This window comes from Miniopterus natalensis, chromosome 3 (assembly GCF_054644295.1).
Source record: "Miniopterus natalensis isolate mMinNat1 chromosome 3, mMinNat1.hap1, whole genome shotgun sequence".
NCBI classification, from domain to species: domain Eukaryota; kingdom Metazoa; phylum Chordata; class Mammalia; order Chiroptera; family Miniopteridae; genus Miniopterus; species Miniopterus natalensis.
The window spans coordinates 99,662,191-99,680,454 of NC_142083.1; the positions used below are offsets into that span (position 1 = coordinate 99,662,191).

At 43.0% G+C, this 18,264-nt stretch overlaps 2 protein-coding genes across 2 annotated transcripts in view; both read left to right on the forward strand.

Moving 5' to 3' along the window:
* The window catches only part of LOC107544810 (phospholipid-transporting ATPase ABCA3-like), a 190,455-nt gene extending 175,943 nt beyond the window's left edge, over positions 1–14,512 (forward strand). Inside the window, 5 exon segments of the mRNA XM_087815178.1 lie at positions 7,633–7,820; positions 8,462–8,632; positions 9,007–9,197; positions 13,862–13,935; positions 14,316–14,512. Of these exon segments, the coding sequence (XP_087671304.1) occupies positions 7,633–7,820; positions 8,462–8,632; positions 9,007–9,197; positions 13,862–13,935; positions 14,316–14,456 (765 nt within the window). The 3' untranslated portion in view covers positions 14,457–14,512.
* Positions 14,513–17,699: 3,187 nt separating this feature from the next.
* The window catches only part of LOC107544788 (phospholipid-transporting ATPase ABCA3-like), a 256,196-nt gene continuing 255,631 nt past the window's right edge, over positions 17,700–18,264 (forward strand). The window contains exon 1 of the mRNA XM_087815824.1: positions 17,700–17,869. The gene's annotated coding sequence lies outside the window, so the exon portion shown is untranslated. The remainder of the gene's footprint in view (positions 17,870–18,264) is intronic.

The following is an 18,264-nucleotide window of genomic DNA, read 5'->3' on the forward strand; positions in this document are numbered from 1 at the left end:
TCTGTTACTGCTTTCCATTGTGCAGAGTGTTTTTTGTATTTACATGTTTTGATACTTTTCTTCTTTCCTTTCATGTGTATTCAACAGATATTTTCTTTGTGATTACCATGGGGATTTCATATAACATTCTAATGTTATAACAATCTATTTTGAGTTGATACAACTGAATTTCAGTCACATATGAAATTCTGCTCCTATACAGCTTTGTTTCCACCTCCACTTTGTCATTGTTGTCACAAATTACATCTTTATATATTGTGTACCCATTACAAATTATTATTATCTTTATTCATTTTTCTTTTTTTCTTTATATATATATATATCTTTATTGATTTCAGAGAGAGGAAAGGAGAGGGAGAGAGAGGTAGAAACATCAATGATGAGAGAGTCATTGATCGAGCCCGCAACCTGGGCATGTGCCCTGACCGGGAATCGAACCCCAATCGCCTGGATCCTAGTTCGACGCTCAACCGCTGAGCCACGCCCGGCCGGGCTCATTTTTCTTTTTAAATCCTGTATAAAATACACAATTGAGTATGAATCAAAATTGCAATAATACTGGTTTTTATATATGCCAATGCACTCAGCTTTACCAAAGAGCTTTATCTCTGCATAGGGCTTTGATTTACTGCCTAGCGTCCTTTAATTTCAATTTAAAGGACTCTTTTTAGCATTTATTGTAGGGTAGGTAGATCCAGTAGTAATGAACTTTTTCAGCTTTTATCAAGGAATACTTTGTTGTTTCTTTTATTTTTGAAGGACAGTTTTATTGGTATAGAATTATTGGTTGACAGGTTTGTTTTCTTACAGCGCTTTGTATCATCTCACTGCTTCATAGCCACCAAAGTTTCTGCTGATAAATGCACTGATGATCATATTGAGGATCCTTTCTTTTGTTATTGCTTTCCCTTGCTGTTTTCCAGATCCTCTCTTTGTTTTAGTTTTCAACAGGGAGATTATTATTTGTCTCATTGTAGATCTCATAGGCTTTTCTTATTTAGAATTCATAAGTTTCTTGAATTTGTAAATTTATGTATTTCTTTTTTTAATTTATCTTTATTGTTGAAAGTATTATAGATGTCCACTTTTTTTCCCATTGAGGTCTCTTTCAATAACCTTTCCTCCACTTTCTTTCTCTCACCTTCCTCTGAGACTGCCAAATGTATACATTGCTCTCTTTGATGACGTACCATAAATTATTTAGGCTCTCTTTGCTTTTCTTTATTCATTTTTTCTTTTTACAAGTCATACTGAGTAATTTCAAATTTCCTATATTAATGTTCACTGATTCTTTATTATACCTACTCTCATGTGCTGTTGAACCCCTTTGGTGAATTTCATTTATTATATTTTTCATGTCCCAGTTTTTTCTTTGTTTTGTTTTTATAATGTCTATTTGGTGATATTCTTATTTGTTTATAAATAATTTTTTTTAATATATCTTTATTGATTTCAGAGAAAGGAAAGGAGAGGGAGAGAGAGGGAGAGAGAGAGAGAGAAACATCAATGATGAGAGAGTCATTGATCAAGCCTGCAACCCGGGCATGTGCCGTGACCGAGAATCGAACACTGATCGCCTGGATCCCAGGTCGACGCTCAACCGCTGAGCCACGCCCGGCCAGGGTATAAATAATTTTTTATATTTTCTTTACTTTGTGGTTTTCTTTAGTTCTTTGATATTTAAGAGAGTTATTTTTAAATCTTTATCCAGTAAGTCTGATGCCTGTGCTTCTTAAGGAATTATTTTAGCCAATTTATTTTCTTCAGTTATTTGAGCCTTGTTTTCATATTTATTTGTATGTCTTTTTGAACGTTGGCTTTTGAAAATTAAAAATGAAAGTGCTTTATGACCCAGTGATTCCACTTCTGGGAAAATATCCAAAGAAACCCGAAACACTAATCCAAAAGAATATATGCATCCCTATGTTCATTGCAGCATTATTTACAATAGCCAATTTGAAAGCAGCTCAAGTGCCCATCAGTAGATGAGTAGATAAAAAAGCTGTGGTATATTTACACAATGGAATACTGCTTGGCTGTAAAAAGAAGGAAATCTTACCTTTTGCAACAGCATGGATGGACCTAGAGGGTATTATGCTAAGTGAAATAAGCCAGTCAGAGAAAGACAAGTACCGTATTATTTCACTTATCTGTGCAATCTAGTGGACAAAACAAACAAATAAGCAAAATAGAAACAGACTCATGGATACAGAGAACAGATTGACAGCTGTCAGAGGGAAAGGGGTTGGGGGACTGGGTGAAAAAAAATAAAGAGATTAAGGAAAAAACCTCATAGACACAGCAGTATGGTGATTACCAGAGGGGAAGGGGGATGAGGCAGGAAAAAGAGGTTAAAGTGGGGATAAATGGTGATGGAAGGAGACTTGACTTTGGGTGGTAAATGCACAGTACAATATACAGATGATGTAGCATAGAATTGTACACTTAATATTAATAATATTGTTAATTAATGTCACCCCAATAAATTCAATAAACATTTTTTTAAATTGGCTTTTGAAAAAAAAGTCACCTCTCCTCATCTTTGCAGACTGGCTCTGTACCAAGGCACTTCTTCTAGCTAAATATGTTCTAGACCTAGGGATTAGCTCTAGGTGAAACTTTGTTATTCTCATATCTTTTCTGTGCATGCATCTTGCCTGTGCCTCTTGGTGTGGATTTTTATATTCTTCCATATACATGGCTTCTTTGGAATGTCTTAATTTATTAGAGTGTCACTCTGCTTGTCCTCGGAAACTTAGATGTTCAAGTGTGTGTCTTCACCTGTAATATCTTAGCCCACAAGTCTGCAGGTCTGTAGTCCCCCTGCAGCTTTCATGAGAAGTACCCTGTGGTTTTTAGCCTGGGCAAAACAAACACCTGTCCTTTAAGCAGTCCCAAGGCAGGTTAGATCATTGAAAATAAGGTCAGCTCTGCTTCTTCTGGTTTGAAGGACGCAATAGGAAAATGGGCAGCTGCCTCCTCCAGAGCAGCGCTGTTCTGAAACAGGGAGGGGTTTGGCAAGGGTGAGGAAACATGCGACGAAAGTTCCTAACATTTGGAAGTTCAACCAACCAATTGATTGAATATTCAGCTGGTTGCTGTAGACTTTAGCTGTGTTCTAGGGCTCCTGTAAAGTTATTTTAGTCACTTTCTGGTTGTTTTAGAGGTTTCCATAGGGCAAAGGGACTTGGAGCTTCCTAGCCGTCCATTTCACTGCTGTCACTCTCTTGAATATTGTTTTGTAATTCTTTCCCTAAAGTCTTATACAGTTTAGCAGGTTTATTTCTTTGTACCTTATGGATTTTATTTATACTCTTAATGGTGTCATTTTTTAGCATAATATAAGTTGCTGGTATTTAGGAATGCTATTGAATTTTGCATGCTGATTTTATTATCCAGAAACCTAGGTCAACTAATTTTCTAATTAGCTTTCACAGTTTTTATACAGATTATCTTGGCTTTCCTATGTAGATACGCTTATAATCTAGAAATAATGACAATTTTTCTTCCTTTTCAATTGCCAAACCCCATTTCTTGTGCTATTGTGTGAAGTGGAACCATGGGCACAGTGCTGAATACTGATGTAAGGATACCTTTTTTTTTTTGCCTTTGAATGAAATACTTCTAAATTTCTACTACTGTATATTATATTTGGTAGCTACCCTTCATCAGTTTAAGAAAATTCATTTATATGCCTAGTTTACTACAAGCTTTTAGCATTTTAGTGTTGGCTTTTACTGTGTACATTGTTTGTATCGTGTGAAAATATTATATAGTTTTTTTTCATTTATTGTCTATTATTAATTTAAATATTCATTTTTAATAATCAATTCCAATGTAAACTACCATCTTGACTTTCTAATCACACATTAGTTTCACTTATTTATTTATTTATTTATTTATTATTTATTTTTAATCCTCACTTAAGGGTATTTTTTCCATTGCTTTTCAAAAAGAGTGGAAGGGAGAGAGAGAAAAAAAAAAACATGGATGTGAAAGAGACATATCGATTGGCTGCCTCCCATACATGCCCCAGCCAGGGCTGGGGATCGAGCCTGCAACTGAGGTACATGCTCTTGGTCAGAATCCAGCCCAGGACCCTTCAGTCTGCAGACCAAGGCTCTAACCACTGAGCCATACCGGCTAATTTCACTTATTTTTGAATAGTATATGAATATAATTGTACTGTATACTTCTTTTTGGCTTCTTTATTCCAATATTATGTTTGTAAGCTTCATCCACGTTGTCACTTATTGTGGTAGTTTGTTTATTTACATTGCTGTATAATATTTAATTGTATGAATCTAAAACTATATTTATCTACTGTAAGTCTGAGGGACATCTATATTGTTTCTAAATTTTAGTTATTATTAATTTTCCCTGATGATTGATGAATATGTCTTTTGGTGCAAATATGTACACATTTATGCTAGATATGTACTTTAATATATACTTACTGGATCTTAGGTATGTGAGTATTCAACTTTAGTCAATACTGCAAATGGTTTTACACAGTGATTTGTACAAATTTTCTCTCCTACCACCAATGCATGACAGTTTCCATCATTCTACATCCTTGCCAATATTTGATGCTGACAGTCTTTTAGACTTTCAATTTTGGACATTATGTTGGGATTTAGTAGTTTCCATTTTTTTCTTTCATAATCTATGAAGTTGAATACTCAAATATTTATTGAAAACTTAGATAATTAAATATTTTGCCCATTTTTCTATTGAATTACCCATCTTCCAGTAATTATTTGAGGAAATGCTTTGTATATTTTTCTTTTAATGAAATATATATTTTTTTAATTTTAATGCAGTCTCTTTTTTGTCTCTGCTCATTGTTTTTTGGGTCATGTTTAAGAATTCCTCACCAACCTTTATTTAAATTAAATATTAAACTTCCTTTGTTCCCATGTATAATTTCATTGCATTACCTTTCACCTTTGAATCTATAATTCATCTGCATACTGTTCGGTAAGGGTCAATATTCATTTTTTTCTAATGTATAACCAGTTGATCCAGCACATTTTGTTGAGAGATTGTCCTTGCTCCAACTTCTCTGCAGTGTCAACTTTGTCAACTATCAGGTGTTACTTAAATATGGGTCAGGCCCTGGCCAGTGTTACTCGGTGGTTAGAGCATCAGCCTGCACACTGGAGGGTCGCAGGTTCGATTCCCAGTCAGGGGCACAGACCTGGGTTGCAGGTTGGATCCCTGACCTGGTAGGGGTGCATGTGGGAGGCAACCAATCGATGTGTCTCTCTCACATTGATGTTTCTCTCTCTCCTTTCTCTCTCTCCTTCTCCCCCCTCCCTTCCACTTTCTGTAAAAATCAATTGGAAAAAATATATATCCTCACTCCTTGCATGAGGATTAAAAAATAAAAATAAATATGGGTCAGTTTCTGTACTATGTTGTTTTTCATAGGTTTATTTGTTTAATCCCTGAGCCAGTACCACACTTTCTTAATTATAGTAGTCTTATAAAACGTCATCATATTTGATAGTGAAAAGTTTGTTCTTCAATATTAGTTTGGTTATTCTTGAACTTTTAAAATTATAGATAAATTGAGGAATTATTATCTTTGCATATAGATGCTAAAATTTTGAGTGGGATTCCAGAAGATTAACATATTTATAGTAAATATGTCATTTCTATGACTGTTTCTTAATAAGTGTCTCAGAATAATAGTTTGATAGTTGTGCATGGATGTTACATTAGTAAGAGAATTCAGCTTACTGTGAATAATTTATTTCAATAACTTTATGTTTTAATATTAACTTAAATGATTTTATTTATATTACGTATGGATGGTCTATAGAAGTACAATTGACTTTTAGATATTGAACTTGTATTCAACAAAACTGCTAAATTCTCTTAATTCTAATATTTATTTATAAATTATATTAGAATCTTTACTTAACACAATCATGACCAACTGCAGACAGTAAGAGTTTGTTTTCCTTCCCAATCCTGTTTTTTTCATCCTCATTTACTGCAAAGGCTACTCCTCATTGAATAGCAATGGCAATTGCACACGTTTTCTCCATCTCAATCTCAGGGGGAAAACCTTTCATTATTTGTTTTCACTTTCTTTCTGTAAATGCCTTTAATTCACCCTCACTGCAAAAGATATTTTCACTGCATATAGAATTTGAGGTTTGCAGTTATTTTTAGTTAGCAAATTAACCTGTTGTTTCACTATCATCTAGCTTCCATCACTACTTTTGAGAAATCAGCTGTCAGTATGACATTCTTTATACGTGACCCTTTTTTCTCTATGGCTGCTTTCTAATTTTTCTCTTTGTTTTACGTAAGCTTCAATATGAAGTACTTAGGTTTGGATCTTTACATTTTTATTCTCTTGGAAGTTATTGGCATTCTTAAATTTATTACTTAATATCTTAAATTAGCTCTGGGTTATTTTCACGTATTAGTTTTTCAGACGTTTCTCTTCTCGTCTTTCTGTCCACCTGCAGTTCTGATTATCAGATGTGATATTTCCATTTCAGCACCCTTGTCTCCCGGTGTTGCTTTATAGTTCCCCACTTTTCATTTTTGTGCTGCATTCTAGGACCTATCTTCAGCAGGTTCATTTCTTCCATTGTGACTAAGTTGCTGTTGAACCCATTCACAGAGACTTAACATGACTCTCTTTTTAGTTTCTAGATGTTTAGCTATATGGTTCATTTCTAAAAGGTCTACATGACTTTATACTTTCCTCTTTCACCAAGATAATTTTAAGTTTTTAAAATTTATTTAAACATAATAAGTACTACCTTTTTTTTTTTTTTTATCTGATCTAATAATCCCAATACCTGAACTTATTACAAATGTTTCTGGTAAGAATTGTTTCTGTTAATGGCATTCATGGTATTTTTTTTCCTTGTTCGTTATCTTTGCATGTAGCTCATTTACTTTCAAAAATTACGTGAGAATAATTTCATACATAGAATAACGAAGAGGCTTAGTTTATTTCTGCAAAGGGTCTAGGGGCATAAATAGTCTAGGATCACTGTAAATTAATTAATAAAATCCCAGAGAAGAGGTATGAATTTTAGTTATTTAAAATAACTTTATTTTAAATATTAATTTTTAATTAATTTTAATAAACTAATATTCATACCTTTTCTCTGGATATTTAGTCTATGTGCATCTGAAGACAAATCCACAAAAGCCTTGGTTATCAATAAAGCAACACTCATCGAATTCTCCTGTGTGGGGGAGTGGGGAAAGGCTCTGCTTCTGGTTCAGCCTTACTGTGAAACAAGTTCTGCACATGACTGCAACTTCTGCAGGGAAAGAACGCCCATTGTGGCCATGCCCCATGGAATTCCTCTTTAATGAGGGCAGAATCTCATATTCTGCTAATACTCCTCCAAGTTCAGCGGGCTGTAGGATTTTATTTCTAGCTTCTTCATCCCCAAGATTATTAAAACTGAATTGGGGAACCCGTTATTTCAATTTATGACAATAGAGCCACTGGCCATAATTTTGTAGTCTTTAGAAAATTCTTGGTAGGATTCTTAGAAGCATGGCCTGGAGAACTGAAAGTCTTCTATCTCATTCAAAATGCTCAGTGGGACAGATGAACTGGGTCCTTATTGAGGCAATTCTTATAATCAGGTGAAGTCAAGAATTGGTTATTGCCCTCAATCGGATGCCTTGCTGGAATACTTGACTGGTCGGGAAATAATGATCATGTATGCCAGATTATGGGGAGTCTCTGAGCCCCAGATTCAGCTATATGTGAGCAAATGGTTGAATTCACTGCAACTGGAGTCCCATGCTGACAGGATTATCAAAACCTACAGGTGAGTCATTATGCTGAGCTTTTTGTTGCTGCTGCTGTTGTGTGCTTCCCTAGATTTCTGATGTCTGAAATAAATGCCCACAGCACCACCTCATTCCCTGTATCACACAATTAATTGTGACGCTATCCCATGAGTTGCTAGGTTAAAATGCAGTAATAAGACAGGTCGATGTGGTTCCATGTCTTTCCTTTACAGAGATGAAACTCAGATTCCTACTATGTTTGAACTGTAGCCTCTGATTCTCAAAGGGGAGCATCTTATTATTCCTAGTGTCCATATGGTTCTTTGTTTTCCAAGCAAAAAGGGATGTAGACCCTGTAAATTACGGTGGGATTTATGTACCTGGAAAATCATGACACCCTAAGAACTAGTAAATAAATGTCGCTGATAATACTGCTAAAATCAGTTACATGAAAGTCACTCCTCTACATTTCAAATGAAAAAGTAATTGATACATACCCCTGTCCTTGAGCCTGCTACGTTGGTGAAGCCACAGTTAACCAGCGCTGTGGATATCCATGTTAAGTACTTGCTGAGACGCTCAACATTTGAAACCCTTGTGCTAACACTGTCCTGTAAGTAACTGATTTGTGTACCCCCCCCCCCCTTCCCGCATTCCCTTTCCTTCTATGACCATGAAGCGGAGGAAACAAACGCAGGCTGAGTACTGCTATCGCCCTGATGGGAAACCCCGCCGTCATCTTGCTGGACGAGCCCACAACGGGCATGGACCCGGTGGCCCGGCGCCTGCTCTGGGATGCTGTGATGCAGGAGCGGGACAGCGGGAAGGCCATCGTTATAACCTCCCACAGGTGCGGCGTTGGCAGGCTGGGAAGGGAGGAAGCAGGCGTTGCAGTGGTTGCACGAGAGAATTCTTTGGGGCTAGAAACACTGGACAGCAAACTTGCCTGAGAATGTGAGTTCCTCCGTAACCCTAATCGGTGGAGCAGCCAAGAACCCATTAGGTTAAGTAGCCAAGAGCGGTGAGTGGACAAGGGGTGCAGGTGTTCCCCGTGAGGGTTCCTACTTTCTGCATCCTTTGAAAAATTTCCACTTCTCAGCTGTGGGCTTTAGGATTGGCAAGTTCCACTTCCCTTTGAAAATAGAATCACAAAACCCTGCAGTATAGGAGGTCCTCCAACAGAGAGCTTTTCAGTGTTGCATTGTTTGCATCTTGCTTTGCTAGAATGGAGGAATGTGACGCCTATTGCACGAGGCTGGCCATCATGGTGCAGGGAAAGTTCGTGTGCCTGGGCAGCCCTCAGCACCTCAAGAACAAGTACGGCAGCAGTTACATCGTGAAGATCAAGGCCAAGGCTGATACGCAGGAGCACAAATTAAACGACTTAAAAAACTTCTTCACAATAACGTTCCCAGGTAAAGTAGATTGGGCTAACTCTGCTCAAGACGTGTAAGTCATATTTATTATTCTCACTGTGCATATTCAGTAACTTTTCTGTGGATTATCAATATTTACCAACTTCCACACTGAGTTCCTTTGGGGACCCTTGTTTCGACAACTTCTGGTATCTGGTTATGCTGAGAAATTTTGCACACACACACAAAAATTAGGTTCACGCTAAGCTCCCGCATCGCTTTAATAAGATTTGGATCCCTTCTGTCCATGTCAATTCTATCTCTAGTCATAATTTCCAACATAATTCCCAATTATTTTTGCACAACATCCATGCCAAGCTTGGTGGCTTTGGTCCTCTGCTGAGCATAACTCTGGCCGTTCGGTCTCAGCCAGGACACGCGACACAGAAGGAGAACCGCTAAGCTTTTCCCTCCTCTCGAGAACAGATCTGCTTCAGTCACCTAAAACCAGTAAGCCTCGCTCTGCCTGCACGGTACAATACCAGAGATGGGGACTCTTTCTGTCCTTTACTGTTCTTCCCTACACATAAAGCAGGGGCATAGCAAGGCTTTCAATAATTCTGACTTTTTACCTTAGTTTCCAATTTGCTAGGTTGAGCAAAATACCATAGTGGTTCCCATTATGTGTCAGCCTGAGGAGCTAGACGTTTATCTGTAGGTGAGGGAAAATAGTATGATGAATTACACAGTAAGCATGGAGACCAGAAAACCGGTAAGAAATGGATGGCAGAGCAGATGTGGAGAACAGCTGCATGGGAAAACAATTCCTCACTGCTGGGCATAGGCAATGTGATGTGCCTGTGACACGTGCAAGGGGATATGTCCGTTAAGTCCATTCGCTTAGGTACTCATTCAGCAAATATTTTTGAATACTTACTGTATCAGAGTTCTGTTTCATGGGGCCCCTAAATCACTGCAAAAAGAAGCTGTGACCAGAAAACCTCTTTTACTGTGAGCTGTCCTAGCAACTTGCTCTTCTCCTGAAGGAAACACTAAATTCTAACCCAAGGCCTAACCTTGACAATGTGACACAGAATGTGTCCTTTAATGGAAATGTGGGTTAGAGGCACAGTCTCAACTTGAAGGTGCTTGTTGCCAAGTTCTTCCTCACAATATTCTTAAACAAGCAGCCATTTATATATGACAGAATCAAAAAGGAACTAATATGGAGCCTATACCTAAATATTGATTTTTAAGGGAATAAATAAATATTACAAACAAAAGTCATCTAGAATATATATTTTAAAAAGGACTTACCAAAGTAATGAGAATATTTAGGGCAAATGATTCTACATAATCTCAAGAAAAATTAAGTAACCATTTCTTTTTTTAAATGCACAAGTAAGATGACTTTGTTTCTGCCTTATGGAAGACTGTATACTCTGAAAGGCCATCCTGGTGAAATAAAACAAGAACTTGGTAGAAATTAAACAACTACATCTTAATGTGAGAATTATCTCAGAAACAAAAGTCAGACAACACTTTTTTTCTTTTTTAAATATATCTTTATTGATTTCAGAGAGGGGAAGGGAGAGGGAGAGAGAGAGATACATCAATGATGAGAGAGTCATTGATCGGCTGCCTCCTGCTCGCCTCCTGCTGGGGATCGAGCCCGCAACCCGGGCATGTGCCCCGACCAGGAATCGAACCGTGATCTCCTGGATCCCAGGTCGATGCTCAACTGCTGAGCCATGCCAGTCGGGTCAGACAAATCTTTTTAACAACCAAAAAAGAAAACAGGAAAAAAAGAATAAAAAAAAGCAAAGGGAAAGGAAACAGTGAGCTGTTAGAAAATGCAAATCCTAGAAGCGAATACCATTGTCAGCATTGGTATCAGTGATGAAGCTCTGGACCCTCCAGGTTGGGGAGCTCGTGCTGAGACTGCCATGTGAAGAGGGCCCTCTAATGGGTGGTCAGTGGCATCCTCTAATTCCAAGCAGGAGCACACAGTTCTCTGGAGGAAAGCATCCCTCATTCAGGTTTGGAGTAGGGAGAAACACAGGAGGCAGATAGCAGAAAGTACCAGAGAAAGGTCTACACTGAGAAGCCATATTATTTAATACACCCCACAACACTCTGAAGAAGGAACCCTACAGTACAAAATCCTAAAGCTAAGGAAGTTTTTCTGGGGTCCAAGATGGGAGATTCCTACCAAATCTATAGCTACGTATGGAACAATTTCTGCTGAAACAGACTGAAAACTAACTGAGAAGCTTTTTCCACAACAGGGGATAAAAGGGCCACATGGAGATGGGTAGGAGAGGCAGAGACACAGTCTCACCCAAAACCCCACCCCTCTGTGGCAATTCCACGACAGGAAGGGATCTCAGTGCATCAGAGCTCTCCCCGAGAAGCAGAGATTTGAGCCCCACATCAAGTGCCCCAACCCTGGGACCTGCATGGAAGAGATGAGGGCCTCCAAAACATTTTACTTTGGAAACCACTAAGGCTTAGGCCTAGGCGTTGGGGAGCTGGGGTCTGTGGGATCTCAGATACTCCTTTTGAGGACATAACATGTCCCAGTACCCGGTACAGAGGCAGCAGCAGTTTGAGTGGCACCTGGATTATGTGTGAAAATTTATTTGCTAATCTTAAAGCATCTACTGGAGGGTGGGGGACCAGTTGGGATTTTCTCAGGTAGTGGAGGTGCTGCAAGGTGTCATTGTTGTGCTCTCCCTGACCACTCTCCCGCAGCTTCGCTGAGGCTGTCAGTTCAGCCCACACCGAAGACGTGCCTTGACCATGCTGCCTGATGACCAGAGGAGCTTGTGGTCCTGGGCCCCTAGCACTGTGACAATCAGAAAGCGAGTGTTGGGCAGGTGACCAGATCCACGGCACTGCGCAGACAGCAGACTGACACTGCCCCCTCCCCACCCTCGGTCTGCCTATGAAAAAAGATTTCTTTAGTTATCCTGGAGGCTCCAACCTGAGGACAGGCTTCAGGTTTGCCACGTATCAGGAGGCTATAGAGGTGTTTAGGGAATGAGCAGGGAGACACCATCTTTGCACCCTCCCTTGGCCTCACCACAGCTCACTGGTTTCTCCCAGAAAGGAACTTACACACTCATCTGAAGCCCCGACATTTTGCAGTTGTCACCCAGAAGTCACTTCCAGATGCCCTGGCCTGGAGGTCAGCAGTGTTGGCCATCGCAGCCCCACGGGACTGGATTTGCATACTTTAAAAGCTGCCGCCTGAGGATCTGGCTTCCAAGCAGCCTGGAACGAGGTGCTGGCTGGGGTCACTCCCTTTGGAACCTGGACAGGAGTTGGCTCACTCTCAACAACTGAGGCCTCTCAAGAATACATCAAGCTACTTAGATAATCACAAAGGTTTGGAGACAATCAAGAGCTAGGGCAAGGTTGAATGACAAGGTTTATCTCCTACACAAGGCCACTCCTTGAATGAAAGATGTCCCTATTTTGCCTAATACATAGAAACAAACACAGAGAGTCAAGCAAAATGAGGGGACAACAAGGATGTTCCGAACAAAAGTGGACAAGGGAACCCCAGAAAAAGACCTCGGTGAAATGGAGATTAAAACTCTCACAGTTTCAGTAGCGAAGTAGAAAATAAATTGTGGAATCTTTAGATCCCAGATTATAATTTAGAAAATAAAATAAATTAAGTATAGCTAGATGCAACCACATAAATGAATCTTACAAACAGTAAATGAAAGAAGCAGAAAGAAAGTGACATATCCATGATTCCATTCACATAAGGTTCAAAAGTAGGAAAACTGCCTAAATTTTTAGGGGTAAGTGCATAGATAGAAAGATTAAAAATGAAATGTCAATAATAATGAAGACATTGGTGATTTTTTATGGGAGACAGAGGCTGGGAAGTGGCACATGGGACTGTCTCAGTTACTATTACTTGACCTAAATGGGGTGGTTTCATCAGTGTTTACTTTGAATAACTCATTAATCTCTCTGTTTGAAATATTTCACTTGCAAAAAAAGAGATTTATATGACCATGGAGACAATATATGCATTAAAATTCATGTTAAGAAAATCCATACATCATTTTAAACATGTGTTTTTTTACTTATCACATTTTAATTCATTAATCCAATTTGCAGTAATCTGCAAACATGCATTAAGTGTAAACACCTCAGTTTGTTCTAATTTAGACATGGTTTCTTACCTATAAAAGAAATAACACAGCTTGACTTGGGGGGTGTTTAGGTATGATTGCCTCTTTCACATGGTGTGTCATCATAGCAAGGAGGCCTTGTCCTGCTCTCCTCCCCAGCAAGCACACTGCACAATCACACTCTACCTCCTCACACAAGCAGACTGAACATCTTCCCAGCTCATACTCTCAGCACCATATTCAGGAATAAAGTCCTGTAGTAACATTAGAATTTCTGAAGGCTTGGCTTTGTTCACTGGGCATGTGAGCCGACATTTTCAGTTGGTGTGTGCCCGCAAGCCAGCCCTCAATTACTATGAACTTCACATCCTAAGGTTATTTCGTCAGGAATAAATCAGCTGAGAGGAATTAACCATGTCATATAAACCAAAGAGAATGGGTTATTTGATCATGTCCCCTTTTGTCATAATGGTGTCTATTCATAGTTACATATAATTAAGTAGATGTAGCAGTATTTTGACAATTTAAAATTAACATCTATCCTATGTATAATATATTGACTTTTTTTAGGTAGCGAATTAAAGCAGGAGAACCACGGGATCCTTAGCTACTACATTCCCAGCAAGGACAACAGCTGGGCAAAGGTGACTACAGAAACCATGCCATTCTAACATCACAGGTTAAGAGAGCACTAATGATGGGGAAATATTTGCTATTCGGGCATGTGTAATGAGAGCCTGATGTAGGAGCAGAGACTTTAGGTTACTTTTCGACACTCTACATTTAAACTGCTTCGATTTCTGCTCCCTAAATCCCATTATTCACCCACGCCCATCAAGAGAATGGGAACAAAGATCCCCCTGTCGGTTTCTGTACGATCTGTTCCACCTTTTCCCTCATCTCCCCTCTGTGCCTTTGCCCCTCCGGCTTTAACTCTGCAGCAGCTGGGAGCGGAGGAGAGGCTCCTCTCGGTTGGGCTGGAGGGGAAGACTGCAATAGTGACTGTACTTTCCTGTTGTTGAAGGTGTTTGGTATTTTGGAGGAAGCTAAAGAACAATTCGATTTAGAAGATTATTCTGTCAGTCAGATAACACTGGAACAAGTCTTCCTGACCTTTGCTAATGCAGAGAACAAAGGACTTGATGACTACAAAGAGGTGCTATGAGATTCAGTTCCAACCCGTGACCTACGTCTTCTTAGGCTACTCTCTGCTACACCTGGATACATAGAGGGGCATTCCTGTGCCTGTGTGTATATCTTGGTGCAAATATATTTATGTAATAAAGAGTCCCCCAAAAGACCATGTGTCCCTTCCTTGTAGATTTACATGGGTGGCCTGTGTATCCAGCATGTGCAAATCTAAAGACATTTGGTGAAATTCACGTTTTCTATCCTAGAAATATGAAAGACCAGCATTTATCTGGGTGGGAACAAGAACCTATTTCTGAGAATTCTAAGTCAACAGAAACATCCAGAAATGATGGAGCTGTTAGATGGGACAGCTCGAAGAGCATGAGATTTCTTTTTAAGTTGAGTTATGAATAAGAGAAGCATTATGCCTGGAGCAAACCATCATCTTTCCCATGGATACACACACACACAGATACACCAATTTTATACCAAACATAATCGAATTAAAATAAATATCAAAATTTAAGGGGCAAATAGGGTTATTTCCAAAATTCAAACCAAGATTTTACATTCGTAAGATGATGTTTGTCCCAAGACCATTTAGGGTCCAAGGACATAAGCAAAAACATTCTTTGAAAATAGAATGTTTTCCTTCCTATTCTTGCCCACCTCGGATTAAAAAGGAAAGAAGGAGAAATGAGGTTGTTAGGCTGGATAGATACTAAGGCAGGAGATGGGCCTTATGATCACACCCAAGCAGTCCTGAGACCCGCCACGACAAGATTATCAACAGTTACGTGGCAATGACAAAGGGGAGCTTGAAACCCTGTATACTATTCCTGATACCAGGGGAGGGGTACCTTGAAACTTGAAACAAAAAGGTGTATAACCCTTACAACCCCAATGGGCAGGGTGCTCAGACTAGATGAGTTTTCTGCTTGTGCTTTGTGTTAAGAGCATTCTTAATAAATTTGCTCGCTTTGCTTCGACACTGCTGTCTCACTCTGAAATCTTTCTTGCCAGCTGACAAGAGCCTAGAAGGGGAGAGGGAGCCCCCTTGGGCTCTGAGGGCTCTCTGGTAAAAAGGTGGAGAGAGAGGGAGACACAGAGCCCTTCTTCTGATTGGTGCTTGGGCAGCTGGAGTCCCCATGAGCAACAGAAGTCTAATAACTTCTCCAAATTACGGGCAGGTGAGCAGACAAGTAGGATGAGCCTTGTTGAATCGCAAGATTTTAAGAGTCCAGGAAGCGCCTCTATTTTGGGATGGTGCGTCCAAGGTTTATAGTCTCAGCAGGATCCTGTGAATAATAAGCTGATATCCAGAAGCTATTCTCTGTTCTATTGTATTTTACTGTAATATAACTTCCTGTGAGTTCCATTCCTGTACCTGCCATTGATCAACAAGTGATTTCAGTAATTGCAAAATTTGTTTCCCAGGCTAGTCATGTTTCAAAAGGGGGAGAGAAGCTATGTTACTGTCCTGTCGCATCTCGTCTCCCACTTGGTTTCTTCCCCGACCCTTTAAGAAATCCCTTTACTCCTATTGTAAATGAATTAAGTATTATGCGTCAGGCCCTGTACTAAGCACTTGAACTATGGGGGGGGCGGGGGGGAGCCATAAGGAGGTGAAGAGACCGCTGATGAGCACCCTAAGGCCGAGCGCAGTTACCCAGGAGGAGACGAATCTGAAGGTGCAGTTTGGCCCCTTTGATCGGCCCTAGGCTGGGCCTGTTCGCTCCCGCCAGCAGGAAACACCCTCGGGGCACAGCCTGCCCAGGCTGGACCAGGGGCGCTGGGGCCCCGCCTGGCAAACGGGGAGCGCTTCTGCGGGGTGGTTGGCAGGCTGGTGGCAGCCAGGGGCACCTGCGTGAGTCCCCGCGAAGCCACACGCTTAGTGGTGGGGGGGGTCCCCACACCTGCGCCAGGAGCAGCTCAGAGGAAGCGCCCCAGCGCCCCGGAGGCCCCGTCCAGCCGGTCCCTCGGCGCCCTCTTCTGACGAAGCCCGACCTGCGCTCGAGGGCCCGGCCCGGCGCCGGGAGGCGACCCCTGGACACCGACCGCGGGCCGGAATCCGGAGCCTGCGACTCCAACCGTTAGGCTGCGCCCGAGGGGGGGGGGGGGGGGGCGGCGGCCCCGAGGGGCGTCTGCGGACTCGGGGAGCAGGGGCAGGTTTGCAGGTGGGTCCCCCGGGTGGGTCCGGGCAGCGCGGCGGGGGCTTCCTGGAGCGCGGGGGTCACGGGAGGAGGCCCGGGCGGGAGGCCGGGAGGGGGCGCTGCGGGCGGCGGGGCGGGGCGCGGGCGGGCGGGACCGCAGACGGGCGCCCGGGCTCCGTGCGGTTGGGGAGGGCGTTGGGCGGCGGCGCGCGCCCCCCGCGGGCGGAGGCGGTTGCGCGTTCTGGGGCGAGTCCCGGCCCTCCAGACCGTGGTCCCCCGCCGGGCGCCCTGCTCCAGCGGCTGCTCCTCGGCTCCCGGAGGCCGCCCCGCCGCCGCCCTCAGAGCGAAGAGCCCCGAAGTGCGTACTCCCCGCCGCCCGGGAACCCCACCGCCTTCTCTCGCCCCGCCCCGAAACAAACCCCCGAAATACGCGACACTGCCGCTCTGCCCCAGCTGCGTGGCGCCCCGGCCCCGCCCGGCGCGCGGCGCCCGCCTCGGCTCGTCTTCGGCGGACCGTGCGGGCCCGGGCGGCGGGCGGCGGGGGAGCGGGCGGCGGGCGGCGGGCGGCGGGCGGGGGGCCGGCCCGGGGCGGCGGGGGAGCGGGCGGCTGGCGGCGGGCGGGCCCCGGGCGGCGGAGCGGGCGGCGGGCGGGCCCCGGGCGGCGGAGCGGGGGGCGGGGGGCGGGCCCCGGGCGGCGGGGGAGAGGGCAGCTGGCGGCGGGCGGGCCCCGGGGGGCGGGCGGCGCTCCCGGAGCCTCCCGCCGCCCCCGGTCAGCCCCGGTCGGACGGGTCCCCTGAGAGAGCCGGAGAAGTGACCCCGTCGCCTTCCTCTGCGCCACGCCCCAGGGGATGGGTCACTGGATAAGAGAAAATAGTTTAATTCGTTGTTAAAACTATTGGGGTTTTTTTCTTTTTTCTTTTTTTTTCTTTTATTAGTCTCCGAAGTCGTCAGAAGTTGTGTTCGCCAGATGCTTGCAGCCTGGCGCTTTGCTTCAGCGGCGCTCGCGGTTTTAAACTCGGAGCCTTCGCGCGAGGAGTGTTTGCTTCGCAGACGCTCAGTGAGCGCTCGGCGCGGGCCGCGGCGGGTCCGGCTGCGCGGGGAGCTGCAGTGCGGTTTCGAAGGAAACCCAATCCAATGGCTCAGTTGATAGCTCAGTTGATGTTTTTTTCGTTTCAGATTTAACCCATTGGGATTAATAATTATTCAAAACATATATATTTTGGGGGGACACCCTGTATTTTTTATGTCAACCCTTTGTGAGAGCTCTTGTTGGCAAATATCTTCTCCCAGTCAGGCTGGTGGCCTTTCTGTGTGTTTGTTTCGTTGCCATTTTCTTTTGCTCCGCGGAAGCTTTTCAGTCCGCTATAGACCCATTCGTTTACTTTCATTTATACTTCCCTTGCCTTTGGCGTCAGATTCACCAGAGCCCCCCGACACCGGACGCGCGCGGTCAGCGCCTCGGTCTCCTCGGCAGTGGCCTTTCCCGGGCGCGCCGCGTCTGGTTGAACGCGTTTCCCTGGGGCTCCCGGGCCCCCGGAGCCGTCCACTGAAGGTGGTTTCTTGTCTTCAGGGCACGTTGTTGGCGTCTTTGTAGAAAAGCACCTGCTGACAGGCGTGCGGGTTTGTTTCTGGCTCTCTAGGCCGGTCCATTGATTTGCGTGTGTGTGTGTGTTTCTTCGCCTAACGTGT